At 41.6% G+C, this 25,963-nt stretch overlaps 1 protein-coding gene across 2 annotated transcripts in view; it reads right to left on the bottom strand.

The window, feature by feature from the left end:
* Positions 1-25,963, bottom strand: part of TEK (TEK receptor tyrosine kinase) — a 103,630-nt gene that overhangs the window by 8,076 nt on the left and 69,591 nt on the right. Inside the window, exons 11-18 of one of the 2 annotated variants that reach the window (XM_060155184.1) lie at positions 24,274-24,408; positions 20,266-20,553; positions 18,299-18,598; positions 9,950-10,104; positions 8,204-8,414; positions 5,647-5,757; positions 3,141-3,331; positions 2,478-2,591 (exon numbers count right to left, since the gene is read on the bottom strand). In XM_060155184.1, coding sequence (XP_060011167.1) covers positions 2,478-2,591; positions 3,141-3,331; positions 5,647-5,757; positions 8,204-8,414; positions 9,950-10,104; positions 18,299-18,598; positions 20,266-20,553; positions 24,274-24,408 — 1,505 coding nt within the window. The remainder of the gene's footprint in view (positions 1-2,477; positions 2,592-3,140; positions 3,332-5,646; positions 5,758-8,203; positions 8,415-9,949; positions 10,105-18,298; positions 18,599-20,265; positions 20,554-24,273; positions 24,409-25,963) is intronic. The other variant, XM_060155185.1, reaches the window with a different exon arrangement.

The raw sequence follows: 25,963 nt of genomic DNA, 5'->3' as shown, positions 1-25,963 counted from the left end.
TTCCCATGGCACCTGCACTTTCCTCAGCCTCATCCACTGTTACGATTGTTCATTATGTGTCTCTGAGCTCTTTGAAGGAGAATACTGTGTCTGAATATTATCCCCAAACCCAGCACAAGCATGAAACATTACAGTAATAAATAAATCCATGCTGACGGCATCGATAATATTAATCAATGATAGTAAAACCCCAAATCACTTAAGTACATTAGTTTGCAACACTTCCAGTATTAGCATCGCCTGGGGGAATTAAAAAAAAAACACTGATGCAGGATGCCCTCCCCAGAATAATTGAATCAGCATACCTAAGCCGTAGGACTCAGCATCTGTATTTTTTTAAATTTCCCCGGACGACTCTAGGTGCAATAGGAATTGAAAGTCTCTGACTTAAATAATAGGCCAGGGCTTCCCTGGTAGCGCAGTGGTTGAGAGTCCGCCTGCCGATGCAGGGGACACGGGTTCGTGCCCCGGTCCGGGAAGATCCCACATGCCGCGGAGCGGCTGGGCCCGTGAGCCATGACCGCTGAGCCTGCGCGTCCGGAGCCTGTGCTCCGCAAGGGGAGAGGCCACAACAGTGAGAGGCCCGCGTACCGGAAAAAAAAAAAAAAAAAGGCCCGAGAAAGTGGCTCCTCTGCCCTCAGGTGGTATCTTGCTATACTGCACCCTTCTTGCAGGGAGGTTGCTCCTCTCCAATCCCTTCTCTTTCCTTCCCCTACCCTCACCCTCTCCTTTTCCTCCCCAGACCCCATGCTGCCACGGCACACTTTGCCCTTCCACTGGGAGATAGACTTGAGCCCTACCAGTGCTCTGCCCCTCTAAGCACTCCTCCTAAGCTCCCCAAGATACAGAAATCCCTACCCTTGATGAAATGCCGAGAAAACCAACCTTAGCTTTGGGGGCCTAAGGAAAGCAACCAAATAAGATGCGTGGATTACGGGGCTAAACTGTGTTAACCTCTTTTCCCCTCATCTGGGGCAAACCCCCGCCCCACCCACGCCAGAGTGAAGGAAGGAGAGGGATTCTGTGATGGAGGTAAGAGGATTCTAAGGAGGAGTGGGGAGAGCCAGAGTAGATGGGTGAGTGGTGGTAGGTCCTGCTTCTTTAAGACCAGCCCAGTTCCTTCCCAGAGAAAAGTCTGCTTTGAGCGGGGCAAATCTGAAGAGTTTAGGGGAAAAAAAATATTTCCTGGAAACCAGCCCTCAGGGAGGCATCTCTGGCTTCCAAAAAGTGCTGATGTTAATAAGTATACAGGACCAGGGGCATGGTGGTCTCTAAGAACCAAGGAAGACTACCTTCGAAACCTCATTCAAAAAGGGAGTGGAAAGTTCCAAAGTGGCTAGGTTCACTGTGATTGTAACTATGGAGAAGAATGTATGCCTGTGGAAGGCAATAGGTAAAGAATAAAATAAATTAATCGTGTCCAGGTTGTGAACTGTGGACCATTTCCTCTTGAAAGCATTCTTGAGTATTATTTCTGTGTTATCTTGTCAGTAACTAAAATAAGGATATTGAAGAGAAAGGAAACCTGAGCTTGAGGATAAACACAGAAGCCTGAGCCTTGCTAGGAGGCAATTTGGTACCCACAAAAGTAAAAGAACCCTCTATATGTTATAAGAACTGGAGTCATCCCAAGAAAGCTGAGCCCAGGTAATGCTGGGAGAGCCAGGCCAGTGGACTGGACCTACCCAACACGTGCAAAGACTACAGGGTGTGTCACCCCCAACACCCTGCATTGCCCACCCGCTCAGGGCAAGCAGAGGGTGGTGGCATGTTGTCGGCACAGCACTAATGTCCAGGAATGTGGCATGTCCAGGGCTTTGTGATTCTAGGATGGACAAAAGTAGCAGAATGGGTCCAGCTTCTCTCTTCTAACACTGTGGTGAGGTTCTCCCGGGAGCTCGTATTTGAAGATAAAATATGAATGTTTAGGAGACTAGGTATCATTAGGTGAAAGTGGATTTGATTGGGGCTTGAAAAGTGAGCAGAGAACTTTTGGCAAAGAGGGAAATCTTATATGAGCCTTTAGAAGTTATGAGTTTCTCTCTAGAGCATCCTTGGGATTTAGGAACCTCATTAATTGATTTCCTTGATGTTTTAGAAGGTATATTAAGTGTCTTTTTCCCCCTCCTAAGTTTGCTGTGCAAAAGGGGACTGTGGGAACTCTCCAGAGGTTTCTGAGTGAGACCAGACCTCAGGGTCTGGGCTGGGTGTAGACCTGAGTCCCTGCAGCACTAGGCTTGCACGTTCAATTACTTGGCCACATGTGACAGGGCCTTCTTCATTGGTAAACGTGGACCCTCCAGTCATTTTAGGAATCAAAAATGAGAAAGGATGTTTGCTGGGCCAGGGCATTGTCCAATGGGGAAAACGGTCAGAGGCCTCAGTCGTCACAGAAGGATGGTATTCTAAGAGAAACGACATCAGGAGAGGGAGGGGTGCCCCGGAGAGGATCTCATCGGCGTCGGTTCTGAACTTACCATCGTCTTTTTCACATACACTTCTTGACCTCGGGACAATCCAAAATCGGCTATTTTGGCTACGTAGTTTTCACCAACTAAAATGTTCCTGGCAGCCAGGTCCCTGTGAATAAACTGAAATTAAAAAAAAAAAAATCATGTATTTTCAGCATCGCATTTGCTTTTTCACTCCATTTTGTTTCTTGCCTAGGGGCAAGAGCTTTGGGGAACGGAGAGGTCAGTGTGAAAAGGGGTTTTCAAAAGTCACCAGAATCCAGTTCCCTTAAGGTTCCTCTCCTAAATGCTCAGTGAGTGGATTCTGCCGAATGACCCACGTGTCTCCGGAGGAGCAACCTGGGAGAAAAACCAGGTCATGAAATCTTCCAGTTGCCATGAATGGCCTCTGCTACTGTGCGTTATTTAGAGCCACGCCAAGCTAAGATCGGTGAAGGCTCCTCACCAAATATACATGATGACAGTCACTAGATAAACATACCGTCAGTGTTGGGCATGAACTTCTACATAAAGAGATGGAATATTAGCAAAGATATGAAAGTTAGAAGATTGTAAGAAGGAATTAAGGAAGAGAGAACGACCAAAAACAAATGTACAAACTTATCTAAACTCTGATTCCAGAGAGAATTTCAGAGGAAAGATGTCCAAAGCAAGGTCCTCAGGACGAACCTGTTTTTGGCTCAAGTAGTCCATTCCCCGGGCCACATCTGCTGCAAAGTGGAGGAGCTGCTGGGAGGACAGCGTGGAGGCGGTGCTGTTAGCGATGGCGAACGCGGGGTCCGTCTCCAGCACTCGGCTCTTGCGCAGGAAGTCAAGGAGGTTGCCGTGGGGGGCATACTCGATGGCCAGGTACAGGTAGCCTGTGCGGGAAGGGAGAGAGCACCACTTTATCGGTAACCCTAAGCTGCTGTGATATTTCTGAGATGTGCTATGATTCTCGGGAAACGCTTATAAACCTCTGTTTTATCGTAAAGTTACACATCTAGTGGTACCAACCTCGGTAATGCTGGGGCCAGGAGGAAGACAAGTGACATCATTCCTGCAATACTTAAAGTGCTTGCTCTCGGGGTTCCCCTCCCCACCTCTACCAAACATAGAGGGCTTCCTGTCACCTACTCGGTGACACTAGTAGAATGAAATCAAAGCATTTGCTTCCAGACGATCGAAGACAGCTAGTCCACATCACCTTTCATTTTTTTATTCAATCAATATTGAATATCAAGAACCTAATATGAGCCAGGCATGTTATTCCAGTATGAATCTAGCTTTTCCTGACGTTTTGTTGTTGTTGTTGTTTTGCGGTACGCGGGCCTCTCATCGCTCCGGCCTCTCGCTTTGCGGAGCATAGGCTCCAGATGCGCAGGCTCAGCAGCCACGGCTCACGGGCCCAGCCGCTCCGCGGCACGCGGGATCTTCCCGGACCGGGGCGCGAACCCGCGTCCCCTGCATCGGCAGGCAGGCGGACTCGCAACCACTGCGCCACCAGGGAAGCCCGAGGTTATTTTTTTTTTAATCAAAAAACAATGATTAAATATCCATAGCAGGTAATTTCTCTCTCTCCTGCCTTCTGCTCCTCCCTAAAATCTGGAATAAGTCACTATATTGCTGAGTAGGTCACTAGTCAGCAGAGCCTAGTGTCAGGGATTGCATGTTTGCTTACAGAAACCAGAAAACTCAACCTTTTAGGAAAAAAATAAAACAAAATAGTTCCTAGAGGAAACTATGGTGCGGTGTCTTATTTTTATTCCAAATTGCTTTCTCCTTTTTCCTTTTTAATAAAATGTAAGCTGCTTTGATAAAAACATTGATCTTTGGAGCCCATGAAAAGTAAAGTGGTTTTACTGTCTTTTAAAGGTGAATTATTTGGTTTTTTTTTTTAAATGTTGAATGAATTTAAACTTCAAAGATATTCTAAGAAAGTGAAATTCTCAACAACAACAAAATCTAGCACTGAATCTTGTTGTACTATAAGGAAAGATATACTTCAATTCTGGTATGAACATGCTTTCTCACTTCTTTCCTGAATTATAAATTTTAAGAGCCAACCAATAATGTGACGAGAGAGCAAAATTTTAAAAGATGTGCATTCTTCTGTTGTTGTTGGTTTCTTTTTCTTTTTTTTTTTAACTTTCATTTACTGCTGTCCCATGCTGATTACTGTTCTCAGGAAATAGCTCAAAAATAAATGACATTACTTCATTATTTAACCTAAGAGACATGATCTGGCTTTCAGAATTACACCCTTATTGGATCACAGAATGATATATTGTTTGAAGTACCAGTATTTTTAGTTTAATAAATTGAGGAAAAGGAAGTAGTCTCTTTTCCATTGTTGGTATTTGTGCTGCAAAGTCAACAAGAGGTTGTCAAGTTTGTAAATAATTACTGTGTGGAGCTTTTTTGTTGGAGCAAATTTTTCCATGAGAAATTAAGATTAAGCATAGATTTAGACCTACAAACCCAGGTAGCGAGCAGAGGTAAAGCCATGAAAGATTTCTTGTTACCTACTCACTCACAGCTAATTACATGCATTACAATAGGAAATACTCAGTAAATACTTGAATTAATCATATAAGTTGGACTTAAGAGTATGTGTGACATAGGACAGTTGTAAAACTTCAGTGTTATTGCACAGGACATTGTTTTGGATAAAAACAAAGTATTGATACTATTAGATATAAGCTTATTATTATTTTAACCTAAGCATCACCAGTGCTTTCACATTACAGTAGATTAATGGCATTCACAGATTTAACATTCAGAATATCAGTTCCTTGGGTTTGGAGGGAAAATGAAAAGGTAGGCAACTAACAAGAACCAATCTACTTCACTCTTCCTGGTGCTGAGGGCTGCCTCCATCCACTTAGTAGTAGCTGAGAAAACCTCTGGATTAGCAAAGGTAGAGGCATGTAGGAGCCATGGATCTTTTGGGGCAGTAATAGCTGAACCACATCAGAGGCCAAAAGATTCAGCCTTGGGATCTACCTTCAAAAAGATACTAAATCTCAGCACAATCTATTAATGGGACCAGACATTCAGACTGAAACTGCAACTTAAAAAAAAAATAGATAACAATCTTACATGACTGTCTTTCCTAATTTCAATATGGAATGTGCCTGTTTTTTTTTTTAAAAAAAAACAATCTGGCAGGAAAGACAGGAAAAGAGCATCTTACCACGATGTTCACACGCTCCTAAGAGATTGATGATGTTTGGGTGGTGTCCAAGTTTACAAAGCACCTCCAGTTCCCCAGCGAAGTCCCTGTGGTCGTCTTTGGAAGCATATTCTGGGAAGAAAGTAAAGAGTAGTGATCCCTTTCTGTTACACCTCTTCAGAAACAACTGTCCCCCCTCTGCTTCCCAGGACCTTCAGGTACACTCAGCCACCATTAGGTCTGGAAAACTGTATAGAAATCAGAGATGACTATAATGCAGATGCTTCTTTATTGTTGGGGGCTGTCCTGTACAAAGTAGGATGTTTAGCTGCACCTCTGACCTGACCCACTAGATACCAGTAGCCCAACTGAAAATGTATCCAGAAATCACCAAATGTCCCCCCGGGGGCAAAATCACCCCTGCTTGAGAACGACTGCTCTGAAGTTTTCCTGTTGAAGCTCTCAAATACCCAGGGAAATGATCTGGTCGAGATGGAGCTGCGTCCATTCTTAGACTCTGGCTCTCCCAGCTAACTCTACCGTCCGGAGACAAATATGCTCAGGGATAAAAACAAAGTTGTAGTGAAACATCACCAGTAGTGTACACACCTTGCTTTATTATGATAACTTTACTCTTTTCATAAACCAGTCCTACTGAAAAAACTCAAATCTCAATGACATTTTCATAGAAGTTGCTTGGTAGTCAGGAAACGGTTGCATTTATTTCTGTTCCTTTCATTCCATCTGTCCGCTAGCACTTTGATCAGAGGGAGAACCACCAGTCGGGCTGAAGAGAAAGCTCTTTGGCCAGTGCACAACTGGCTGATCAGCCTTGAGTCGGTGACAGTATGCTATTATGGCTTTTTGAAGAAATAACATTGGGGGAAAGGGTGAGAAGGGAGCTGGTAGCCACGTGCATCCCTGAACATGCTTGGAAATGATGGGATTGTTTCATATGGGCTAAGGGTACCCATAAGGCTGACAAGTAGGCAATTCCAAGTCAAGGACCCTGTTTATACCACAGGGACCTGAGGGTCAATACCTTGGAAGCATTTAAAAAACAAAGCTCTTTATAATAAGGTTGTCAGAAGCTGCCCTCTTTGCATGCATGACTTTTCCTGCAAAAAGTGTCTGCCCTGGTGCCCTGTTAAGCTATTCTACCTCTTCACATGGGCATGAGATAGACAATCAGCTCAGGTCAGATGCCAATAAAAACTGATGCTACGAAGTTCTACACCCTCTCTCCTCTCACTATTTTTACTGCTTCCTAAAGCTCCCTGTAACTAAAGTAGCAAAATGAAAAAGGGATTTCTGGATGCTAAGCAAGGGGTGTGTGTGTGTGTGTGTGTGTGTGTGTGTGTGTGTGTGTGTGTGTGTGTGTGTGTGTGTGTGTGTGTGTGTGTGTGTGTGTGTGTGTGTGTGTGTGTGTGTGTGTGTGTGTGTGTGTGTGTGTGTGTGTGTGTGTTTAGAAACATTACTGTCTCTAAGCATAAATGATACTGTGTTTATTTTGTTTTGTTCATTTTCTGACATAGTGTTTTCTAGCAGTGTGGAAAACAACGATGATTTGAAAAGATTTAGGGTTAATTGTCATCTTAGGCTTAATATTGCAGTCAAAAAGAAGGAAAACCCATCAGCAACCTCAGAGAGCCCTTACTATGGAGCTGCCCGATGAAACTAGTAATTACATTGCTGGCTCTAATACGCCACTTTTCAAGCCTGTGTGCTGTAAAAGCAACAGTGCAGCTTCGCAGTCATTTCTAAACTGTCATTTCACCCGGAAGAGAAGACAGCTAGTATTGCCAGGGAACAAGTCATTCTGCTTTCTCAGAAGATCTGATGAAATGGATAGGCCCCAAGCAGTCTTTTTTTTTTTTTTTTCTCCCCCCAAGCAGTCTTGAACACAACTGGAAAAGATCTAGTTCCTGTGACCATACATCAAGGGTTTTCAAACTTGAGTGCACAGAAGAGCCACTGAGCAAGCTTAAAAACACAGATGTTTCATGCGCCATCCCAGAAATTAGAATACAGTAGAACCATGAGGGGGAGAAACCCAAGTAGATGCATTTCTAACGATATTTCTAGGAATGTCGATGCAGATAAACCGTGAAGATAGTGGTTTGCCAAGTGTGGTCTCCCAAGCCTCAGAATCAGCATCACATGGGAACTAATTAGAAATCCAAGTTCTGTGGCCCTGCGCCAGACTTGCTGTATCAGAAACTGTGGGGTGGAGCTGAAGAATCTGGTTTTTTAACAAGCCTTCCAGGTGATTCGGATGTTTTGAGAACCACTGGATTAAGAAAAATAATGCTCCCCCAGAGTCAGCAGGGTATGACAGAGAATCTGTATTCTCACATCCCAAGGAATCATGACAGTGGTATCTAAATAGCTTATGCCTTCATGTTTACATCCTGACCCTCAAAGGAAACATCACCTTCAGTTGCACATAACAGCTCTACCTGACACCACGCCAATTTTTTGTTTAAAGAGTGTAAGACCTTAGAGGAAAGATTCAACAGGAAGTCAAGCTGTCCCCCCACCCTAGTAAAATGCTGACTCGAGCAGTCCAAGCACTGACCTTTCATTCTCTTTATGGCAGCGTCCATCCGTAACCCATCCTTCTTGATGCGAGCTTTCAGGACCTGGCCAAAATTACCCTCCCCAATCACATCTTGAAATTTGATGTCATTCCAGTCAAGCACTGGATAAATTGTAGGATCTGGGTTGTTTTTGGCCTTCCTGTTCAGGGCCAGAGTTCCTGAGTTGAATTGCACAGCTGGTTCTTCCCGCTAGAAAAATAATGGTTTTGTGTCAGGACTTTTCATAATTTTAAGATACATAATACCTCCTGATTGGTACCCACACTGGGTGAAAAAAGAAATACTGTATCCAATTCTAGAATGAAAACGGAAATAGGGTTCATTGAACAGGCCCACTCGGATGAAGTGGCTGCCTATAGAGCTGCATGGGCACGATCACAGGCCTCAGTGGCAAAGCACGCCACAATCAATTAGTTATGTCTGCAGAGGTGAGGGAGGGGAGGATAACAGCATGTATGCCACGAAATAGCACATCCCTGAGTTAGTCACCCTTGAGTTTCTACTCTGCTGTGGAATGAGCCGGTGTTGACTTCTGATCTGGAAAAGAGCTCAGAGACCTATCTGGGTCAGTCACAGGACACACCTCTGTGAGAGCTTTGTTTCCTAGCGTCATCTTGGTCTATTCTTGGCTCTTACTCACTCTCTCCAACTCTTCCTAAAGCTCAGAATCTCTCAAGCCCACTCTGGCGCAGACACTGGCCCCAAGATGACTGATGCTTAGAGCAAAACCCAACAGGGTGTCTCCTTTTCTCCTGAGTTTCAGTGGCTGCTGATGGTATCAGGACAAAGCATCAGTACCATGATGCGCTCTAGCACTCTCTACCCCCTTGCTGGTCCTTCCTCTACAGGGACAGCCTGAGTTGAGCCAGCTCTGGCAAGGAGTCGGATTACAGAGCCTCCCTTGTTCTGTACTGAAGGGAATCTCAGGGACTCATGTACAGGAAGGTATACCTCATTTGGAATATGTAATTGTACTCAATGTTTCATATACAGAATCAATAAAGTTGGGTACAGATTAATTTTACAGAGCTTGAAACCACGAACTAGAGAAATGTTCAGGTTGTAGTAGAGCAAAGGACTCAAATAGGGTGCCTATAGGTAAAGTATGATTTTCTAAACTTTTTACTGGTCAAAATTCCTAGATGAAAGAAAGAGGCCATGCCAAGCACCATGAACTATGGCTGCAGACCGAAGGGTGCACAGGAATGGAGATACACACGTATATGTAATCCATACATATAGGAGGGATAATAGAATTGAAAGAGGTATTAGAGGTACAAAATGGAAACTGGAAACAGGGAAATGTGGGGAAAACTGGTCTAGTGCAAATCTTCATTACCTATCACTCTGAGGTCTGGATACCCTTATGCCCTTCATTACCAAAAATGTTCATTTCCTTATATTACAAGATTACCCTCGCTGGTGACTTATTACTAGTATGACTGTATTCTCTTTCTGATGGGGCAGTAGTCCTGCTTTAGGCTTGGTCTCCTGCATACTTATTAAGAGCAACCTTTTCATTCTTAGAATTATTCTGATTTGGACAAGAAATCATATAGTCATGCTATTTACCTCCCATTTCATAATGGAAGACAAAGAAAAGATGAAACTTGCCTAAGGGAAATATTTGCTTTACAGGTAAAATTTTTGACCCACATCTTTAAAATGAAGGTTCTGCATATATGTGGACTTGCACTTATTACTATTAGGAAGATGAGACATACCACGTTTTGGAAGGCTTGGGCCATTCTTCTTTGGACGTTTGCCCTCTTCAACTGCAACATGATCAGAAAGGCCAACAGCACCGTCAGGCAGGTCATTCCCGCTGAGCCAAGGATGGCGATCAGCAGCATCTTCCCACCTCCGAGGTCTGCTGGGGCTGTGCCGGAGAACACAGGAGAAGGAGCAGGTTAGTCTAGGTAGAGAGAGAGGCCAAGACCATCTGCAGGAGAAGTCACAGTGTAATGGGAGTGTAATGGCAGCCTGAGCCCAGCCTGAGCCCTGCTAGGTGACCTTGGGCTACTCATTTATTTTCTGGAACTCAATGGAGATGACTCACAGGGCTGTTCTAAGTTCAAAGAAATGTGCAAAAGGCATTTTTTAAAAATGGCAACATGCTAATCACTAATTGTTGTCCTTTGTTCAACTTTCACTTCCAAGTACAGGCCCAAGCAGATGAACATTACCGAGTAATAGTGAGAATGGCTAATTAGATCTATGACTTTGGGTAAGTGACTAAACCTCCCTGCACAATTTAACCACCTAGAAGAGCTTTAAAGCTCTGCAACTCTAAAGAGCATAGTGTCTGCTTTGGCTTGTTTCTTGTTTTAAAGAGCTGATGGAGATTTTCTTACTACGCACTCTGATCTGAAGGGCCGGATGCAAGGCCTCTGCATGAAGCACCCTGTGAAAAACTGAAACTAGACGAAGCACAAAGGAAAACAAACAAACAAAAACAATCTGCAAAACCTCTGAAAAAAAAGCCTCTGCACCTGTTGCTCTTGTGGAGTTCGGCATCTTCAGTGGAGGCCCCTATTGCAGGGGGACCTTCAAGATGGAGGAGGAGTAAGACCCAGAGATCACCTTCCTCCCCACAAATACATCAAAAATACATCTACAATGTGGAACAACTCCTACAGAACACCTACTGAACGCTGGCAGAAGACCTCAGACTTCCCAAAAGGCAAGAAACTCCCCCCCGCATACCTGGCCACATGGCTGACAGGGGCTTGGTGCTCTGGCCTGGTGTCAGGCCTGAGCCTCTGAGGTGGGAGAGCCGAGTTCAGGACATTGGACCACCAGAAACTGCCCGGCCCCACAGAATATCAATTGACAAGAGCTCTCCCAGAGATCTCCATCTCAACACTAAGACCCAGCTCCACCCAACAGCCAGCATGACAAACAACTAGCAAGACAGGAACACAACCCCACCCATTAGCAGAGAGGCTGCCTAAAATCATAATAAGTTCACAGACACCACAAAACAAACTGCTGGACATGGCCCTGCCCAACAGAAAGACAAGATCCAGCCTCATCCACCAGAACACAGGCACCAGTCCCCTACACCAGGAAGCCTACACAAGCCATTGACTCAACCTCACCCACTGGGGGCAGACACCAAAAAAAAAGGGAACTACGAACCTGCAGCCTGTGAAAAGGAGACCCCAAACACAGTAAGTTAAGCAAAATGAGAAGACAGAGAAATATGCAGCAGATGTAGGAGCAAGGTAGAAACCCACCAGACCAAACAAATGAAGAGGAAATAGGCAGTCTATCTGAAAAAGAAGTCAGAATAATGATAGTAAAGATGATCCAAAATCTTGGAAATAGAATGGAGAAAATACAAGAAATGTTTAACAAGGACCTAGAAGAACTAAAGGGCAAACAAACAATACTGAACAACACAATAAATGAAATTAAAAATACTCTAGAAGGAATCAATAGCAGAATAACTGAGGCAGAAGAATGGATAAGTGACCTGGAAGATAAAATAGTGGAAATAACTACCACAGAGCAGAATAAAGAAAAAAGAATGAAAAGAATTGAGGACAGTCTCAGAGACCTCTGGGATAACATTAAATGCACCAACATTTGAATTATAGGGGTCCCAGAAGAAGGAGAGAGAAAGAAAGGGTCTGAGAAAATATTTGAAAAGATTACAGTTGAAAACTTCCCTAACATGGGAAAGGAAGTAAGTCGAGGAAGTGCAGAGAGTCCCATACAAGATAAATCCAAGGAGAAACATGCCAAGACACATATTAATCAAACTATCAAAAGTTAAATACAAAGAAAAATTATTAAAAGCAGCAAGGGAAAAGCAACAAATAACATACGAGGGAATCCCCATAAGGTTAACAGCTGATCTTTCAGCAGAAACTCTGCAGGCCAGCAGGGAGTGGCAAGACATATTTAAAGTGATGAAAGGGAAAAATCTACAACCAAGATTATTCTACCCAGCAAGGACCTCATTCAGATTTGATGGAGAAATTAAAACCTTTACAGACAAGCAAAAGCTAAGAGAATTCAGAACCAGCAAACCAGCTTTGCAACAAATGCTAAAGGAACTTCTCTAGGCAGGAAATACAAGAGAAGGAAAGACCTACAAAAACAAACTCAAAACAATTAAGAAAATAGTAATAGGAACTTACATATCAATAATTACCTTAAATGTAAATGGATTAAATGCTCCAACCAAAAGACATAGACTTGCTGAATGGATACAAAAACAAGACCCGTATGTATGCTGTCTACAAGAGACCTACTTCAGACCTAGGGACACATACAGACTGAAAGTGAAGGGATGAAAAAAGATATTCCATGCAAATGGAAATCAAAAGAAAGCCAGAGAAGCAATTCTCATATCAGACAAAATAGACTTTAAAATAAAGACTATTACAAGAGACCAAGAAGGACACTACATAATGATCAAGGGATCAATCCAAGAAGAAGATATAACAATTGTAAATATTTATGCATCCAACATAGGAGCACCTCAATACATAAGGCAAATGCTAACAGCCATAAAAGGGGAAATGGACAGTCACACAATAATAGTAAGGGACTTTAACACCCCACTTTCACCAATGGAGAGGTCATCCAAAATGAAATTAAATAAGGAAACACAAGCTTTAAATGACACATTAGACAAGATGGACTTAATTCATATTTATAAGATTCCATCCAAAAAAAAAAGAATACACTTTCTTTTCAAGGGCTCATGGAACATTCTCCAGGATAGATCATATCTTTGGTCACAAATCGAGCCTTGATAAATTTAAGAAAACTGAAATCCTATCAAGTATCTTTTCTGACCACAACGCTATGATAACAATTACAGGGAAAAAACTGTAAAAAATACAAACATATGGAGGCTAAACAATACACTACTAAATAACCAAGAAATCACTGAAGAAATCAAAGAGGAAATCAAAAAATACCTAGAAACAAATGACAATGAAAACACGATGACACAAAACCTATGGGGTGCAGCAAAAGCAGTTCTAAGAGGGAAGTTTATAGCAATACAATACTACCTGAAGAAACAAAAAAAAAATCTCAAATAAACAACCTAATCTTACAACTAAAGCAATGAGAGAAAGAAGAACAAGAAAACCTCAAAGTTAGCAGAGGGAAAGAAATCATAAAGATCAGATCAGAAATAAATGAAAAAGAAATGAAGGAAACGAGCGCAAAGATCAATAAAACTAAAAGCTGGTTCTTTGAGAAGATAAACAAAATTAATAAACCATTAGCCAGACTCATCAAGAAAAAAAGGGAGAAGACTCAAATCAACAGAATTAGAAATGAAAAAGAAGTAACAACTGACACTGCAGAAATACAAAGGATCATGAGAGATTACTACAAGCAACTATGTGAATAAAATGGACAACCTGGAAGAAATGGACAAATTCTTAGAAAAGCACAATCTTCCGAGACTGAACCAGGAAGAAACAGAAAATATAAACAGACCAATCACAAGCACTGAAATTGAAACTGTGATTAAAAATCTTCCAACAAACAAATGCCCAGGACCAGATGGCTTCACAGGCGAATTCTATCAAACATTTAGAGAAGAGCTAACACCTACCCTTCTCAAACTATTCCAAAATATAGCAGAGGGAGGAACACTCTGAAACTCATTCTATGAGGCCACCATCACCCTGATACCAAAGCCAGACAAAAATGTCACAAAAAAAGAAAACTACAAGCCAATATCACTGATGAAAATAGATGCAAAACTCCTCAACAAAATACTAGCAAACAGAATCCAACAGCACATTAAAAGGATCATACACCATGATCAAGTGGGGTTTATGCCAGGAATGCAAGGATTCTTCAATATATGCAAATCAATCAATGTGATACACCATATTAACAAATTGAAGGAGAAAAACCATATGATCATCTCGATGCAGAAAAAGCTTTCGACAAAATTCAGCACCCATTTATGATAAAAAACTCTCCAGAGGGGCTTCCCTGGTGGCGCAGTGGTTGCGAGTCCACCTGCCAATGCAGGGGGCACGGGTTTGTGCCCTGGTCCGGGAGGATCCCACGTGCTGTGGAGCAGCTGGGCCCGTGAGCCATGGCCGCTGAGCCTGCGCGTCCGGAGCCTGTGCTCCGCAACAGGAGGGGCCACAACAGTGAGAGACCCACATACCGAAAAAAAAAAAAAACTCTCCAGAAAGTAGGCATAGAGGGAACCTACCTCAACATAATAAAGGCCATATATGACAAACCCACAGCCAATATCGTCCTCAATGGTGAAAAATTGAAACCATTTCCACTAAGATCAGGAAAAAGACAAGGTTGCCCACTCTCACCACTCTTATTCAACATAGTTTTGGAAGTTTTAGCCACAGCAATCCGAGAAGAAAAAGAAATTAAAGGAATCCAAATCAGAAAAGAAGTAAAGCTGTCACTGTTTGCAGATGACATGATACTATACATAGAGAATCCTAAAGATGCTACCAGAAAACTACTAGAGCTAATCAATGAATTTGGTAAAGTTGCAGGATACAAAATTAATGCACAGAAATCTCTTGGACTCCTATACACTAATGATGAAAAATCTGAAAGGGAAATTAAGGAAGCACTTCCATTTACCATTGCAACAAAAAGAATAAAATAACTAGGAATAAACCTACTTAAGAAGACAAAAGACCTGTATGCAGAAAACAATAATACACTGATGAAAGAAATTCAAGATGATATAAACAGATGGAGAGATATATGATGTTCTTTCATTGGAAAAATCAACATTGTGAAAATGACTATACTACCCAAAGCAATCTACAGATTCAGTGCAATCCCTATCAAACTACCAATGGCATTTTTCACAGATCTAGAACAAAAAAATTCACAATTTGTATGTAACCACAAAAGACCCCTAACAGCCAAAGCCATCTTGAGAAAGGAAAAAAGGAGCTGGAGCAATCAGGCTCCCTGACTTCAGACTATACTACAAAGCTACAGTAATCAAGACAGTATGATACTGGCACAAAAACAGAAATATAGATCAATGGAACAGGATAGAAAGCCCAGAGATTAACCCATGCACATATGGTCACCTTATCTTTAATAAAGGAAGCAAGAGTATAAAATGGAGAAAAGATACCCTCTTCAATAAGTGGCACTGGGAAAACTGGACAGGTACACGTAAAAGAATGAAATTAGAACACCATACACAAAAATAAATTCAAAATGGATTAAAGACCTAAATGTAAGGCCAGACACTATCAAACTCTTAGAGGAAAACATAGGTAGACATACATGACATAAATCACAGCAAGATCCTTTTTGACCCACCTCCTAGAGAAATGGAAATAAAAACAAAAACAAACAAGTGGGACCTAATGAAACTTAAAAGCTTTTGCACAGCAAAGGAAACCATAAACAAGATGAAAAGACAACCCTCAGAATGGAAGAAAATATATGCCAATGAAGCAACTGACAAAGGATTCATCTCCAAAATATACAAGCAGCTCATGTAGCTCAATATCAAAAAAACAAACAACCCAGTCCAAAAATGGGCAGAAGACCTAAGTAGACATTTCTCCAAAGAAGATATACAGATTGCCAATAAATACATGAAAGGATGCTCAACATCACTAATCATTAGAGAAATGCAAATCAAAACTGCAATGAGGTATCACCTCACACTCGTCAGAATAGCCATCATCAAAAAATCTAGAAACAAGAAATGCTGGAGAGGGTGTGGAGAAAAGGGAACCCTCTTGCACTGTTGATGGGAATGTAAATTGATACAGCCACTATGGAGAATAGTATGGGAGTTCCTTAAAAAATGAAAAATAGAACTACCATATGACCTGGCAATACCACTACTGGGCATATACCCTGAGAAAACCATAATTCAAAAAGAGTCATGTACCACAATGTTCACTGAAGCACTATTTACAATAGCCAGAACATGGAAGCAACCCAAGTGTCCACCAATAGATGAGTGGATAAAGAAGATGTGGCACATATATGCAATGGAATATTACTCAGCCATAAAAACAAAGAAACTAGAGTCTGTCATACAGAGTGAAGTAAGTCAGAAAGAGAAAAACAAATACCATATGCCAACGCAAATATATGGAATCTAAAAACAAAATTGTTTTGATGAACCTAGGAGCAGGACAGGAATAAAGATGTAGATGTAGAGAATGGACTTGAGGACACGAGGAGGGGGAAGGGTAAGCTGGGGCGAAATGAGAGAGTAGCCTTGACATATATACACTACCAAATATGAAATAGATAGCTAGTGGGAAGAGGCTGCATAGCACAGGGAGATCAGCTTGGTGCTTTGTGACCACCTAGAGGGGTGGAATAGGGAGGGTGGAGGGAGACACAAGAGGGAGGCGATATGGAGATATATATATATACATATAGCTGATTCACTTTGTTATACAGCAGAAACTAACACAACATTGTAAAGCAATTATACTCCAATAAAGATGTTAAAAAAAAATAGCTGATAGAGAAAACCTGAGGATACCAATGGGACAAAGAAAGAAGGAAGGAAAGAAGAGAGAGAGAGGAAAAACCATTAAGTTTTGGGCTCAGGTCAAAATAAACTATTAAAGACTATGGTATAACCCCTCCACTTCTTTCCCTTATTTAAATTCAAATAAAGATAAATTCAATGTATTTTTATGAGAAACAGCATGTAGAGCATGATCCTATCTTTTAACAATTATTCTTCTGTGATTAGCTAGCTTTCCTTCTATCTCCGTTTTATACGTGCATAAAGAGATGTCTGAAATGGGATGATGAGGGTTGTTTAGTTTTGTTACATCTTGTCTTAAAATTTTTCTCTTAGTATTTTATGTATAACTTGGATTTAGGGCCTGTACATGTTTTACCAAAACACAAGTAACTATTGAAATTATGCATTTATTAAGAGTGTCAGGTGAAAACTATTGATTACAATTCTCTATAATTGGCAGACCCATCATTCCTTGCATATTTCAAACATGTTCCAAAGAATCAGCACTGAGAACAGGGCTTGCTTGATTTTATTTCTTAAGCCCTAGGTAGGCCCCAAGAGAACCAAGAAGTTTTTAGTGCTATAACATTTTCTGTAAAAATACTCTGGTCTGAATTATAAATTTGCAGAAATCACCATTTCCCTCTAATGTCCCTCTAGCTACATTCCCTTGCACAAGCTGTATAGCACAGAGGGCAAGGAAGTGCAATTTCAGACAGACCTCAGAGGGAAGGCTCTCCAGGAGCTGCAGTTCTTCCCACCCCCGGGGTCCTTTTTCACTAATTACATTCAACAGGTTTTACCAATCACAAACACTGGAGAGGATGAAGAGGTACAACCCTCCAGTTATGAAATAAATAAGCCACGGGGATGTAATATACAGCATATGGAATGTAGTCAATATTATTGTAATCACTTTGTATGGAGACAGATGATTACTAGCCTTATTGTGGTGATCATTTCATAATATATGCAAATGTCAAATCACTATGTAGTGCTCTTGAAACTAACATAATATTGTCCATTACATCAACTATATTTCAATTTCAAAAAGTCTCAAACACTGGGCCTCGTGTGCTTGGCACTCTGAGCGATCTCTATCTCAAAGGGCTTATTCTCTCTGGAGTGGGGTTAACGGTGGATGTGGAGACATCATAACCTGGATCTGAAAAGTAAAAGAAAACTCGGACTACCATAGTGTCATCCAAGCTAAAAGAGGGTTCGTTCTGAGAAAGAGTGGAGTGTGGTTCCTGGAGCGCCCACTGCACCACGCAGGACTGTCTCCACTAAGCTGGGTCCTCTGTCTTCCTTCTGCATGGAATCACATTCATATCCCTCAGAGCTTCAGTTGCTGGATGGGGAGTGCTGATGGGCTAAGTTCACCTAAGTTTTCATGATAGATAACAGATCAACGGGTTATCCTTCCAAGGGGCATTTTCATTCCAAGGACCTCTTTAGAGACGGTGACGCCTACCAGCCCATTAGGTCACATGATGCAAATATGGGGTAAATATCGTAAGACAGTGGGGCTTTTCTGATACTCTCCAGAAATAATTCTATGTAAATACCTGTCTACTCTACCAACCTTGAGATTCAGAAAGAGTCATCAGTTCATGAGAAAAGGTTGGATTGCTTGACCCTATGTTGTTCTCTGCAAAGATGTCCACCTGGTAAGCTGTTTGGGGCTCTAGGCCCTTGAGCTGATACTGGGTGATGGTGGCATTCTTGATCTTCACATCAATGTGCTGGTCTTCATTCTTGCCCTGAACCTTGTAACGGATGATAATAGAAGAAATAGAATAGCCATCCAGGATTGTCCAAGAGATAACAGCTGAGGAGTCTGTGATGTTGGAAATCTTGATGTTTTCTGGTTGAGGAGGGAGAACTAGAAATTTAAAACAAACAAACAATATATTACTTAAGATATATTACCATCTCTTTGATTATTATGCTTCTGAGAGAAAGTTAATATCAGCTCATAAACCATGAATGGCTAGTAAGTGTTATCTCAGAGGGTAACTCCAATCAGTTGGTAGTGGACTCGACGCAGACTTGACAAGTGGCTGCAGACAGGAAAATGGCAACACACACACATCACATATTTGCCATCCTTAAACTAAATTAAGACCTCGGAAATTCTATTACTCCACAAACTGCTATTACACTGTTTTTGATACTGAGGAAAACAGAAAAATGTTGAGAGCTGACATTTATATAGGCCCTTCCATATAGTAACTCATTGACTCCTCATAACAATCTTACTGTAAGTATTGAGGCTCAGAGAGATTAAGTGACTTGGCTGAGGTCACACAGCTTTTAAGAAATAGATTCAAGTAGAAGAAATAAGATTCCTATTAGTCTGTAGTTAGCCACTGGTCCATAGGGCCTATCCGTATTAAGCACTTGTTAGAAAATATGTTAAGCACTTAGCAGACATATTCAAAAAGCAAGATGGAGACTATATATGCATGTGCACACTTATGGATGTACTTAATGTATTAAAATTATACAACATTGAATGGAAAGATACATAATAAACTCATAATTTTGGTTGTCTCTGGGGAGAGGGGGAGAGAATTAGATTGGGGAAGATGGTCAAAGAGGATTTTGATATATCTGTATTGTGGAATTACTTCCACAAAAAGGCTGAAAGCAAATATGACAAAATGTTAAGAGTTGTTAATTCTGTGTGGTAGAAATGTAGGTTTTTGTTGTATTACTCTCTGCATTGTCCTATAACTTCTAAATGTCAGAATTTTTTAAAGATGAAGAAGACATCCCTAAACACAGACAAAACCGTTGAGACTTCCACATGTTATGGATACAAGAAGAGAGTGCCTGGAAAAACAAGAGCCAGTTTACACACCTGTTACTGGGGAGGTGGCAACTCAGCTGCAGAAAAGAACCTCTGACTTTGGGATTTGACAAGAGACCACAGGATCCTAGCAGAAGTGACGGTTGGTGTGACCCAGAAACACCTAGTCTTTCCAAGGACTCCAAAATGCACAGACAGTTCTAATGCAGTGAATCAAAATAGAACTCTCTGGCTCATGATGAAAAAGCTTTCAATCCTACAAAGAAACCCTAGAAGTTCCAACTACTTTTTAATGACCAATATGAGATTGAGAGAAGCCTAAACTGAAGAATATTTTGTTTCAAGCAGAGTTCTTTGGCTTTTAAGATTAGATGAATTAGATGAATCATCATCTGTGTGCAACAGTCCTAAAAACTGTCATATAACAGATTCAACAAGCCCCAGAAAACCTTATTCATGTTATTAATTTACTTAATAAGTAACTCTATAGAAAGGAAAGGTAAATTTTAGCACAGTCCTGCCTGAATTATCACAAATCCAAACACATGAAGCGTTCGTATATATTACAGGTTGCTAAAATGATTTGATGTGTTGGTGGGGGGCACTAATGAGCCTCCATTCACAACTAACTGCCTTTTATGGTTTCTAAGAAGCAGACTTGAAGTGACGGGAGCTAAGTCTAAATGGCAGCAGCCAAGTGTCATTCAGGCAAGGCTGGGGCATCATGAGGTACTTACTGTCGCTGAGGGTCCAAGCGATGAGATTTTCGCTCCATTCCCCCTGGGCCTTGGTGTTGACTCTGGCTCTGACTATGTACTGCTCCCTGGGCTGTAAATTGTTAAGGAGCACTGAAGTCAGGTTGCCTGGCACTTTAATATTCTGCTGATCACTATTCATTAGCACAGACCTCCTCTCAACTTCAACATAAAAGTCATCTTCTGAGCTTGGAAATATGGGTTGCCAGGTCAAATTTAGAGTGGTCTGACTTTTTGGTAGGAGACTGAGACCTCTTGGAGGAGGAAGACCTAGGAGAAACCAGAATAATCATTGTTTTTATATAGGGTGAAGATAACAACAGCCCCAAAGGACAGCTTTATAGGATAACCCTGGCTCCTAGAATAATATACACTTTCACAAGCTATCAAAGAAGCACATGCTAGCAGCCATGTAATACTTTTCCTTTTTCCTACCAGAATAGCAAAGCTTTAAAATATTCTAGTATGTAGCTTGAGTAATTGTAAGACAGGAATACAACCCCTTTGAAGGACAACTTGGGAATATTTTTCAAGAGCTCTAGAAATGATCATATACTTTGGGAGTATAGTCTGACTACCAAGGATTTATCCTGAAGAAACAACTCAAAGGATGCGAAAAGCTAGGTGCATGAAGATGTCCATTACAACATTATTTATAATAACAGACAATCATAAGAAACCAAAATGCTCAAAATAGGAAAATGCTTTAATAAATTATGATATAGCCATCCAAGGGATTAAAAGTTTATTGGAAAAAGTACAAAAGCCCCTCCAAAACTTAAAACACACGAGAAAAAACTCTGCTTACCACTTGGTAAAAACCATGTCTACAGCTGGCGAAAAAGGAAGGAAACTGATAAAAATGGAAACACTGGATTTGCCAAGGTTCTGGGGTTGTAGGTTCAGTGTTTCTGTTCCCATTTTGAGTAATATATTTTAAAGCAATTTCAGGGTTACTTCCCCTTAGCAAGGACAATTTCAGACATGACAACACTGTGATGGCTGGGCCAGGCCTCGCACTGCTCTGATCACATCAAGGTTTGACTCTGACCACACGCCAACTCTGACCCCAAGAACCTGGGCTACCAGAGAGGTAACTGAATAGAAACAATATGGGTTTTGAAATCAAAGAGGCAGGAGCATGCCCCTTTAGTTTTGTGACCTTGGGAAAATTCATAACCTCTACGAGTTCACATGTAGCATGAAATGAAAATACTCATCTTCCAGACTCAGGAGGAGAAATGAGATAGTGAAGGTGAAAATGCTTGGAAGGTGTTAGGGGCTCTGTCAACATTTTCTCTCTCTCTTCCTTCCTTCCTTCATGAAATATATTAGGCCAATGGACAGTGGAGGAATCTGTAAATTTTCAGTTAATAATAGTATATTGATATTTTAAACTTCAGATATAAAGTATTTTCAAAACACAGAATAGTGATCCTCTACTCATGCATTCTTGGTGGGGACATTATTGCCCCTAAGGGGGCAAAAATTGGTTCTTGGGGTATGAGAAAATTTTAGATAATGACAGTTGTTTATGAAGGGCCACAATATATAAACAGATCTGTGGTATTACAATTCATGGCAGAAGAGACATTAAGACAAAACAGAGATTTTGTCTTAAGGACAAAACTATCTAAGAAGTTCTTTAGAGGGTGATCATTTAAAAAATTAAAATAAGATAAAGAATCTGAAAAAGAATGAATATACGTATAACAATCACTTTGCTGTACACCTGAAACTAACACAACATTGTATATCAACTATATTCCAATAAAATGAAAAAAAAGTTTAAAAAAATTAAAAAATAAAATAAAAAGGTTGAGAAACTTGGTTAGAGGTGAGAGGAAGGGTCTGTTTCTACCCAATGGGAGAGGGACTCTCACTGGTCAGTTCTGACCACCCTTAGATGAGGGAGAACCAGTAATCAGGTCCTGCCACCTGGTGGGCATTATGCTCCAGGTCTTATTGGGCTTTTCTCCATAACCTTTGCAAATTGAGAGAGGTGATGTCACCTCCTTTTGCTCTTCTCTAAAGTTTAAGTTCCGAAATAAGCCACCTGGAGTGGGTAGATAGGCTTACGATGACAGCAGACAGAGGGAGGACTGATGGTGTGCAGCAAACATGTAAACCTTCTAAGCCTGTGCCTGGTACAGAGGAGCAACCCCATAAATGGTCCTTTCCCTCCCTTTGGGAGCATGACTTACCCTTCACCCCTCCCAACCTGCCCTCTCTCTGCCGTGTGTTCAGAGTATCTTCTCTCCACTCCCCTCCCGGCCTTCCCAGCCTTTATCACTCAACCAACACACTTATAAATAGTGCAGCTGCCAAATGAATTTAAAAACAAACATCAGCAAAATTCAAATGCTGGGAAAAGATGAACCTTCAAGAATTCCCTTCCCGCCCACCCCTGAGAACTACTTTGAAATAGATTCCAAGACATCTCTAAATACATCCTGGCTGGAACATATTCTGAGAGCTGAAGACAGCACAGTACGGGTCTGTGAAGTGTTTTATGTTCTGTTCCATAAATACTTTCCATCTGAGTCAGATTATGGCCTTCCCCTTTTGATTCATCGGCACCGCTCTAAGAGAGAATTAACTACCATTCGCCTTTTAGCAGCAACCTGATGACATATGAGGGGCCCCTTGGATCACAGTCATGGAGATTCCTTTATCCTCTAAGTCGTATGTAGTCTCCAGTGTTATTTTTGGTATTTACTACCTGGTGGGTTCCCAGGAAACCATTCCTTACTTGTGCAATGTTTCTACAAGCATCAGAGTAGCTACTGAGTTTCATTTGGTTCTTTAAGGATGCTGCTGGTCAGATGAACCCTAGGTGGGGAGTGTGGAGGGGAGAGTCTCTGTTAGGGATGCACAACCCCTGCAGAAGAGCCTGATGTTCTTCCTAGCTTCTCACTAAATCACTCCATATCCTTCTGCTTTTAGTAAATGGACTAAAAATAGGAAAACTCATCAACTGGGATAAGGACATCGTGCCTTTGGACTCCCAGGTAAAAAATACCTGGATATTTTGCTTCTCCCAGGAGAAACAAAAAGATATCAAGTCTGAAGATCTAGTATGGCAATGTACCTGATGCATTACCATGGGCAAGTTATTAACCACTCTGGGACTCTACTTTCTCCAGTTGCGGCGAGGGGGGAGCTACTCTTCATTGCGGTGTGTGGGCTTCTCATTGCGGTGGCTTCTCTTGTTGCGGAATGCGGGCTCTAGGTGCATGGGCTTCAGTAGTTGTGGCATGTGGGCTCAGGAGATGTGGCACGTGGGCTCAGGATTTGTGGCACACAGGCTTCAGTAGTTGTGGCTTGCAGGCTCTAGAGCGCAGGCTCAGCAGTTGTGGCGCACGGGCTTAGTTGTTCCACAGCATGTGGGATCTTCCAGGACCAGGGCTCAAAGCTGTGATCCCTGCATTGGCAGGTGGATTCTTAACCACTGCGCCATCAGGGAAGCCCAGAACTGCTGTTCTATAGGTAAAAGCCTTTCATTCTATTTGATGTTTTCACTATGTGCGTGAATGACTTCGAAAAACTAGAAATTACTTTTGAAAGTAAATAAACTGGGATTTCTGGAGTACGTATGTGACAAGAGTCTGTCTTGGGCCCTTAAGATGGAAACAGGAAGCTGGTGGTAAAACTCGGGAGCCAAGACGGAGCACAGTTGCTGCTAAGTAAATCCCAACTCCTAAGGGATGTCCCTGCCTTCCTGAAGGGTCATCTGCTTCCTTCTCTGTCCCGGTGGATTGCTGCAGACTCCCTCCCCCAGGGAGACAGACCAGGAGTGCAGCCCAAATAAAGGACCAGTTTGGCTCCAAGTTGCTAGCCTTCCTGTCACTTTCCCACCCATTCAAAAGCAAACCCCTTTCCACCACCATCCCACTCACCCACCACCACCCTTCCTGGTCTTCCTTCCTCTTTCCCCTTCCTCCCCCACCCACCCAGCTCCTGAATAAATGCCTGTTTGCTTCAACTGACCGATAGAAGCTGTTGTGAACCGCCTCACGGGTCCAGGATGCCCTTCCCCGCCCTCTCCACGCCGGACCAGCTGCACGCAGAGCTCGTATTCTGTCCGAGGTTCCAAATAGTTGAGGGTAACAATCTCATTTGTCACTGAGAAGAGGGAAAGTTCAGGAAACTTAAGTTGGCAATCTTTTACATTCTTTAAACTGGAATGTTGTTATCGTGAGGTGAACTAATGTTTGGTTTTTAAAAATACAATGTCTGGGTATAACAGAGAGGCAATCCCATCTTCAGGGCCTCAGTGTTCCTAATATAAGGAAAATAAGGCTTTTTCATGTAAGTATCTCTGTGCCACTTACACATTTCTGCTCTAGTGTGTTTGTCTTTTCATTTGTAGAGTAAAACCACGCAAATCTTCAACTATATGGAATACCAATCAGATTTAGGGGAAAAACTCAATTAGAATACTATAAAATAACCTCTGTTTTCAAGTACCTACAGTGATGGCAATCAACCTATGAAGAGAAGAGACTCTTTGAGGGTTTGCTTACAATGACTAGACAGTGAACTTGTGATGGTCATGTCCTAACAAATGAAGCATTCTGAAGTACTTGAAAATAGAGCAAATGACATATGCTTCTTTTCTCCTTAGCTATTCTATTTTGCCATTCTGTTTCTCCGTGGATATTGCAAAGGTAGATTTTTGCCTTACCATATGATAAATTCCTAGTCGGTAAGAAAACGTATTGGACTGTGTTTAAGGGTTTTTAGAAGACCACTTCGTAGATGTCCACAAAGAGAGGATGGATTATTAACACCATGTTTTTTTAAAAAGCTGCTTTTTAAAAAGACCTAGCCATCCACAACAGAAACAGCAGTCCAGCAAATCAGCCTTATGTTGCTGGGATTCTGAATTTTGGCTGAATCTTCAAAAGAATGTGAAGAGCTCGGTAATGATACCAAGACATTATTCAATATACCCAAATCAGCTAGTATTATTAAGCCCAAATCCCTCTTTTTCTTCTCCTTTTCTGTAACTTTGATTATCGACATCTCATGGGTAGAGGGCGCTTTTTAGGAAATCACAGCCATGGCGAGACTAAAGTATTGGTGGCGGGCTGCACATTCCCTACAAGCATGACCGCAGCAGGTCTCGCTATAAGATGGTGCGATTAAAGCAGCTGGTTCAATAGATTATGCTCAGCTTTCTTTTTTTAAAAAAATGTGATTTTTGCATCATCATGCAACAAACAGAATTGTCATTTGTGTTTCAAAATAAATTTAATTTACAAATAAATACATTTAACTGTTTTCATGAACTTTTGACATTTTATTACATTTTGGGTTTTTTCCCCCAAAAGTTGGGGGAGGGGCATGTACCTCTCTTTGCCCACATCCCCTCCTCTTCCTGCCACAGCCCAAACTTTCTGGTCCAAATTCCTCTCAAAACCTCTGTGAGTTAGGAGCCTGCAGGCAGGGCAAGACTCAAATACGAAAAAGAAGAAACAACTTGATACAGCAGCAACAATCACCCCTCAGATGTAAGCAAATTAAGTCTCTGCCTTTCCAGCAGGCCCTGGACTTTCCTGTTACCCTATTCATGGCATAAACTTGTATCTTTCACCATGACCAAGCAAGATAGAGTCAAAAAGGGATTAGAGATCCAGAGAAGCCTGGAAAGGAAATATTGATGCAGATAGTAACT

Source organism: Lagenorhynchus albirostris, chromosome 7, assembly GCF_949774975.1.
Source record: "Lagenorhynchus albirostris chromosome 7, mLagAlb1.1, whole genome shotgun sequence".
NCBI lineage: Eukaryota > Metazoa > Chordata > Mammalia > Artiodactyla > Delphinidae > Lagenorhynchus > Lagenorhynchus albirostris.
This window is presented reverse-complemented; position numbering and strand designations above follow the sequence as displayed.